The sequence below is a fragment of the Vicia villosa genome, unplaced genomic scaffold (assembly GCF_029867415.1).
Source record: "Vicia villosa cultivar HV-30 ecotype Madison, WI unplaced genomic scaffold, Vvil1.0 ctg.001792F_1_1, whole genome shotgun sequence".
Taxonomy (NCBI): Eukaryota; Viridiplantae; Streptophyta; class Magnoliopsida; order Fabales; family Fabaceae; genus Vicia; species Vicia villosa.
The window spans coordinates 375,417-383,298 of NW_026705729.1; the positions used below are offsets into that span (position 1 = coordinate 375,417).

Below are 7,882 nucleotides of genomic sequence, written 5' to 3' on the forward strand. Positions count from 1 at the left end.
AAACTTCTAGCATAGTCCTCTTGGAGGTAGGTATTGCTTTGAAGAGAAAACCTTTGTTGATGAATTGGTGGAAGTTCCTACAGCTGAACAAGAAGCACACTCTTGGGAGATTGTTGTATGGAAGCCTCAATATCCGGTTCTGACTGGAGATTTTCAATGGCTATTCAACTAGCTAAGGGAGAATCCTTCTGAGGAAGCACCAGATATGGTCATTCCTGAAGTTATCTACCCTTCAAAAATTGCTGCTCCCATTCCTCCAAAGAATCTGGTTGAGATTCTTCAAGCTCTGGAGAATGAAAATTCTGTGATCCCTGATCCAGAATATGTTGAAGATGCTTCTGAATCAGATTCTGATGTTGAGATGGAAGATGCTGAGAATCATCCTTCTGAGAAAAGTCCTGTTCAGGAAAAACAAGATGATATTCTCACCTTGGATACTGTTGCTGGTAATGCTATCCCTCTAAATGATAGTTGTGCATCTTCTTCTGATGAACCCTCCTTTCTGGTGAACGCTATCAAGGCCCTTCAACAAAATCAAGATGTTCTTGCTTCTTTCCTGGATAAGCATGATGAAGCACATGAAGAATTCAGAGCCTTCATGAAGAAGCAGTCTGAAAGTACCACTGAGATTTAATACCTTCTGGCCAGAATAGTTTCTAGGCTAGGCTAGTCGTAGTCCTTTTGTCTTAGTTGTTTCTTTTATTTTTGCATCTGTCTTTCTTGCATCTTTTGTATCTTCTGATACATTCTTGATCAATCAATGAATCTTTATCTTCTCTCATTATTGTTTGTTTTTCATCTGAATCTTTTATGCTTTTTGATGTTATGACAAAAAGGGGGAGAAAATGTGATAAATGATTTGATTTATATAATCAGTTGTTGGGAGTAAGTCTCCACATTTCTAACAGAATTTGTAAAGTTCTATGTCTTTGAGATTTTTGCAGGATTGAAGACGTTCTAAAAAAGCTCAAATTGAGAAGCAAAGACATGGGGAAAAGCAATTCTATATAGAAACATGCTCATGGAATCTGAAGCAAGCTTAGCGCTGTGAAGCTTCAAGATCAGAAGGAAGAAGGAAGAATGTTATGATATTCTCGTGGCAGAATATGCTCTAACACATTCTTATTCCTTATATGTTCTGATGCATTTTATGTGTTCTGACACATATTATATATATGCTCTGATACATATCTTATGTTCTGATTCATTCATGCTCTGACTTTTGTCGTTTAGTTTGTTCTGAAACATTCCAGGATGTAGAGATGCTCTGATGATGCTCTGGTACATTCAACAATGTTCTGATACAATCTAGCATGCGATGATCCTAGAAGAACTTCAAAGCTCTGAAGCTGTCCTATGGAAGCGAGAAGCAGAAGCTATGAATGTTCTGAAGTTCTAAGCATATGTGAACGTATCAACTGAAATGGAAAATACTCAGGGAAGTCCTTTATTTATAAGTTTCTTCCAGTATTTATTTCAGGGGGAGATTATTAATCTCAAGGGGAGACATATTCACACACTATGTTTATATGCTTATGTTATAACTGTGTAATTGTCTTTAGCCGTCTGATATTCTGATTGCAAATTCATATCATTTATATATGTTTTTTTCATCATCAAAAAGGGGGAGATTGTTAGAACAAGATTTGTTCTGATCAATATTCTTAGTTTTGATGATAACAATGTATATGAATTTTGCTTGAGACAATGTGGTACTCTAATCCTATGCAATTTCCATTTCAGGAAATATATAAAGAGTATGCATAAATTCAGCGCAAGAAGCACTGACTCAGAAGGTTCAAGTATGCAACATTAGAACATGCTCTCGTAAGACATCAGAAGATGGTCAAGCAGAATCAGAACATGGTCTATTGAAGCATCAGAAGAACTTGAGATCAGAAGCAGAAGCACTGAAGTTCTCATGGTATCACGCTAGAAGCACTTCAAGGTCAGAAGACAAGAAGATGCTCTGCACCAAGCTGTATGACTCTGATATATTCAAACATTGTGTCTACAAAGATCAGATCAGAAGCAACTACAAGATGGTAGGCTACGCTGACTGACAATAGGATTGTTAGAAGCTATTAAAGGCAACGTCAGTTAAAGCAGGAAAAACAAGGCTTGAGGTAGTTGATAAAAGAGTGAAACATTAAATGCAATGATGTACGAATCACACAACGCATTAAATTCTCCCAACGATCATCTTCTCAAATGCCTATAAATAAAAGTTCTGATGAGAAGCTGAATACAACACTTTGCGCAAACATACAGAAACACTATCAAATTCAAAAGCTCTCAAACTTCATCTTCAACCTCACTTCATTACTGTTGTAATATCTTAGTGAGATTAAGCTTAAACTTTAAGAGAAATATCACAGTTGTGATTATAGCTTTTTAAGAAGCATTGTAATACTCTTGTAAGAATTTGTTTACATTCATTTGTAAAGAACTAGATGAGATCAAGTTGTGATCGGATTCTCTAGAAAGTCTTAGAGGGTATCTAAGCATTGTGTTCCTAGAGTGATCAGATTGTGATCAGAATACTCTAGAAGACTTAGAGGGTATCTAAGTAGAAAATCATTGTAATCTTGTGTGATTAGTGGATTAAATCCTCAGGTGAGGTAAATCACTCTAAGGGGGTGGACTGGAGTAGTTTCGTTAACAACGAATCAGGATAAATATCATTGTGCAATTGTTTTTATCTTAAGAGTTTTTAAAGTACACTTATTCACCCCCCCCTTTCTAAGTGTTTTTCTATCCTTCATAATGGTATAGAAGAAGTTTTTCCAGAAGTTCTCTCTCAAAAAGAAAGAAGGACAAAGCGTAAACAAGATGTTCCTTCTATCAGTAAGGAGAAGAGAACTGAAGAAAAAGTTGCTGAAGAAAATAAAGAAGTTGTTGTTGAAGAAGAAAATAAAGAAAAAGAAGATGTTGTCATCAAGAAGAGGCAGAAGAAGACTGAGAAAGAAGATGATAAGAAAAATGAAGAGAAGGACGCTGAAAAGAAGAAGAAGAGGAAAAAGAATGATAAGAAGGATGGTGAGAAGGATGGAGAGAAGAAGAATGAGAAGAAAGATAAAAAGAAAAAGAAAGTAGAAAAGAAGGCTGTTGAAGGAGAACAGAAGAAGGATGAAGAGGAAAATAAAGAAGAAGAAAGGAAGAAAGAAATTTCTGCAGGAAAGAAGGTTGCGATTCAGAAGAAGAGGAAAGAAGTTGAAGCTGATTCTGAAAGGCCTGCCAAGAAATCTAAAGGTGTGTTTATTTCTGAACCTAGTTCTGTTCCTTTTGCTAGTTCAAAATCTGTACTAACAGAAGTTCCAAAACCATTTCAACTAGAAATACAACCAGAAAAAGCCTTCACCAAATCACCTTCAACCACCAAAGTTCTCACCCCTCCTCCTTCACCCAAAACCAATCCTGCTTGTAAACATTAAATTGTTGAACCTATCCTTGATGTCTTACCCCTTCAAACCCTCTTTCCCCCTCACACAAATATCTCCACCTCTCACCCTCCTCCTCATGCAAATTATTCACCTGTTGCCTCTCCTGTTCCCATCAACCCCACTGCATCAGAATCTCCAAATTCTGATTCCTTAAAATAATTATTCCTTGCCTGTAACTTTACCCCCAAACCTCGTCCTGACCCTGTCTTTATTAACCTAGAATCTGAGGATGAAGCATAATCATTGCTCTCTCTTGATAGAGAACCCGAACCCTACTTCATTTTGAACCCAGATTCTTCTTCCACCGTTTCAAAACCCCCAACTCCGAACTATCTGTTGGTGTAAGTTTTGAATTTCTTAAGCTAAAGGTATAGACATGACTAGAAGCTTTGAAGGTTGCACATAATGCCAGGACGGGTTATGTTACTACTAGGAGACTTTGGAAAGCCTTCAGAAGGGAGACAAATTCTGACTTTCTAAAGCTTCAGAAAGCTTGTGAAGCTGAAGCTCCTGGTCCTTTTGGTTTCTTGAGGGATTTTGAAGATAGCTATGTCTATCCCATCGGAAGCTGGAAATATCTTGAAGAGAAGGACTTTGTTGATGAGCTTGAGGAAGTGCATCCACTTGCTATGGTTGTGTGGAAGCCTCACTATAATGTTCTGACTGGAGACTTTCAGTATATATTCAAATGGCTAAGGGAGAATCCCTTTTAGAAAGCGCAAAATATGGTATATCCAAAAGTTGAATACCCATCAGAACCCGCTGCTCCTTCACCTCCAAAGAATTTGGCTGAAATTCTTCTGGCTTTAGAGACTTCAGAAGCTGAACTCCCTTCTACTGTTTATGCTGAAGATGCTTCTGAATCAGAAGCTGATGTTGAGACTCAAGTTGCTGAAACTCAAGATGTTGAGAATCATCCTGCTATGCAAACTCCTCTTAAGGAAAATCAAGTTGATGTTCTCATGGTTGATACTGCTGTTGAGAATCCTCTGATGGACAATAACTTTGATGCTTCTTCTGCTGGACCTTCTGTTCTGATGAACACCATGAAGGCTCTTCAACGGAATCAAGTTGATCTTGCTTCTCGTCTGGACAAGCACGAGGATACTCACAAGGAGTTCAAATCTTTTATGAAGACGTAAACATAAAGAACTGCTGAGATTCAAAACCTTCTGGCCAATATAGCTTCTAATCTAGGCTAGTCGTAGTATGTCTTAGTCTTAGACGTCTTCTTGTTTCTTGCATCTGTTTCTTGCATCTGCTTCTATCCCTCTTGTACTTCTGATATATTTTGTTAATCAATGAAATATTATCTTCTTCACTTTATGTGTCTTTTATCACCTGAATCTTTTAAATGCCTTTTGATGTTATGACAAAAAGGGGGAGAAATATGATAATTGATTTGGTTTATTATATCAGTTGCTGGGATCAAGTCTCAACATTTCTAACATTATTTGCAAGTTCTATGTATTTGAGATTTTTTGCAGGATTGAAGATATTCTGAAAAAGCTCAACATGAGAAGCAAATACATGGGGAAATGCAATTCTATAAAGAAGCATGTCTTGGAAATTTGAAGCAAGCTTAGTGTTGTGAAGCTTCAAGATCAGAAGCAGGAAGAATGTTCTGATATTCTCTTTGAAGAATTACTCTGATACATTCTCTTCTCTCTTTTGCTCTGATATATGTTCTTTCTTAAAAGAATGTTCTGATCCATTCATGCTCTGATTATTTTCATCTAGTATGCTTTGAAACATTTCAGGATGTAAAGATGCTCTGATGATGCTCTGATACATTCAAGAATGTTCTGATACAATCAGGCATGCTATGATTCAAGAAGAAATTCAAAGCTCTGAAGCTGATCTATGGAAGCAAGAAGCAGAAGCTATGAATGTTCTGAACTTCTAGGCAAAGTGAACGTCTCTACCGAAATGGAAAATACTCAGGGAAGTCTTTTATTTATAAATTCTTCTAGTATTTATTTCAGGGGGAGATTGTTAATCTCAGGGGGAGACATATTCACACACTCTGATTATATGCTTATGATATATCTGTGTAATTGTCTTTTGTCATATAATATTCTGATTGCAAATTCATATCAATTATATATGTTTTCATCATCATAAAAAAAGGGGGAGATTGTTAGAACAAGATTTGTTCTGATCAATATTCTTGTTTTAATGATGACAATGTATATGAATTTTGTATAAGACAATGTGGTACTTTAATCCTTTAAATTTTCCATTTCAGGAAATATATAGAGTATGCACAAATTCAGCGCAAGAAGCACTGACTCAGAAGGTTCAAGACTGCAACATCAGAACATGCTCTCGCAAGACATCAGAAGATGGTCAAGCAGAATCAGAACATGGTGAAGGATAGAAAAACACTTAGAAAGGGGGGGTTTGAATAAGTGTAGCTTTAAAAACTTGACAGATAAAAATAAATTGCACAGTTATTTTTATCCTGGTTCGTTGTTAACTAAACTACTCCAGTCCACCCCCGCAGAGATGATTTACCTCAACTGAGGATTTAATCCACTAATCGCACGGATTACAATGGTTTTCCACTTAGTCAGCAACTAAGTCTTCCAGAGTCTTCTGATCACACACTGATCACTCCAGGAACAACTGCTTAGATACCCTCTAAGACTTTTCTAGAGTATTCTGATCCACACGATCACTCTAGTTACAACATGCTTAGATAACCTCTAAGACTTCCTAGAGTATACTGATCCACACGATCACTCTAGTTCCTTACAACTTAATGTAATCAATTCTAAGAGTATTACAAATGCTTCTTAAAAGCTATAATCACAAACTGTGATATTTCTCTTAACGTTTAAGCTTAATCTCACTAATATATTACAACAGCAATGTAGTGAGCTTTGATGAAGATGAAGATTCTGAGCTTTGATTTGAACAGCGTTTCAGCAAGTTAATAGGCGTTGTTTTGTGCAGAATCGTTAACCTTGCTTCTCATCAGAACTTCATATTTATAGGCGTTGGAGAAGATGACCGTTGAGTGCATTTAATGCTTTGCGTGTTCCGTACAACATCGCATTTAATGTTATACGCTTTTGTCAACTACCTCGAGCCTTGTTCACGCTGTGTCTACTGACGTAGCCTTTAATAGCTTTTAACGTTCCTTTTGTCAGTCAGCGTAGCCTGCCACTTGTACTTCCTTCTGATCTGATGTTTGTGAATACAACGTTTGAATATCATCAGAGTCAAACAGCTTGGTGCATAGCATCTTCTGATCTTCTGACCTTGAAGTGCTTCTGAGCGTGATACCATCAGAACTTCAGTACTTCTGATCTCATGTTCTTCTGATGCTTCCATAGACCCATGTTCTGATTCTGCTTCGACCATCTTCTGATGTCTTGCCAGACCATGTTCTGATGTTGCATGCTGAACCCTTGAGACAAAGCTTCTGAGCGCTGAATTATGCATACTCTTTATATATTTCCTGAAAAGGAAATTGCATTGGATTAGAGTACCATATTATCTTAAGCAAAATTCATATTATTGTTATCATCAATACTAAGATAATTGATCAGAACAAATCTTGTTCTAACAATCTCCCCCTTTTTGATGATGACAAAAACATATATAAATGATATGAATTTGCGATCAGAAAGAGTAGACGGCAAAAGACAAATTACACAGCTATAGCATAAGCATATGAATATGTCTCCCCCTGAGATTAACAATCTCCCCCTGAGATAAATAATCTCCCCCTGAAATAAATACTCGAAGAACTTTAATAAAAGACTTCCCTGATTATTTCGGTAGAGACGATCACATAAGCTTCTGTCTTCAGAGAATTCGTAGCTTCTGACTTCTGCTTCCATTGGACAGCTTCAGAACTAGAATTTCTTTAGATCCTTAGAACACTCACAGCTTCTGATTCTTGCTTCCATTAAGGACAGCTTCAGAACTTGAATTTCTTTGATCTTCAGAACATTCACAGCTTCTGATTTCTGCTTCCATTTAGGACAGCTTCAGAACTTGAATTTCTTTGATCTTCAGAACATTCACAGCTTCTGATTTCTGCTTCCATTTAGGACAGCTTCAGAACTTGAGTTTTCTGGATCTTTAGAACATTCACAGCTTCTGATTTCTGCTTCCCTCGGATAGCTTCAGAGCTTTGAATTTCTACCAACATTACTTCATGCTAGATTTGTATCAGAACATTGTTGAATGTACCAGAGCATCATCAGAGCATCTCTACATCCTGAAATGTTACAGAACAAAAACCAAACGACAAAAGTCAGCATGAACGAGTCAGAACATAAAATGTATATTGGAACACATGATATGTATCAGAGCCATATAGGCTAAAATAATGTTATCAGAGCAAATAGAATTTTGTCAGAGCAAATAGACAAATATGGATCAAATTCTATTATCAGTGCTTCTGATTCATTCTTCTTTCTTGC

General features: G+C 36.8%; 1 protein-coding gene across 1 annotated transcript; it reads left to right on the forward strand.

Annotated features, from left to right (window-relative positions):
• Positions 1-361: 361 nt before the first annotated feature.
• On the forward strand, positions 362-3,434 carry LOC131636599 (uncharacterized). The gene is made up of 2 exons (XM_058907210.1): positions 362-446; positions 2,809-3,434. The coding sequence occupies exons 1-2, from the start codon at positions 362-364 to the stop codon at positions 3,432-3,434; spliced, it is 711 nt and encodes a 236-aa protein (XP_058763193.1).
• Positions 3,435-7,882: the final 4,448 nt, after the last annotated feature.

Coding starts and splice junctions, on each gene's coding strand:
- LOC131636599 (XM_058907210.1), top strand. CDS start 362: ATGGAAGATGCTGAGAATCATCCTTCTGAGAAAAGTCCTGTTCAGGAA. Junction 447..2,808: donor CACCTTGGATACTGTTGCTG/GTAATGCTATCC, acceptor TCTCTCAAAAAG/AAAGAAGGACAAAGCGTAAA.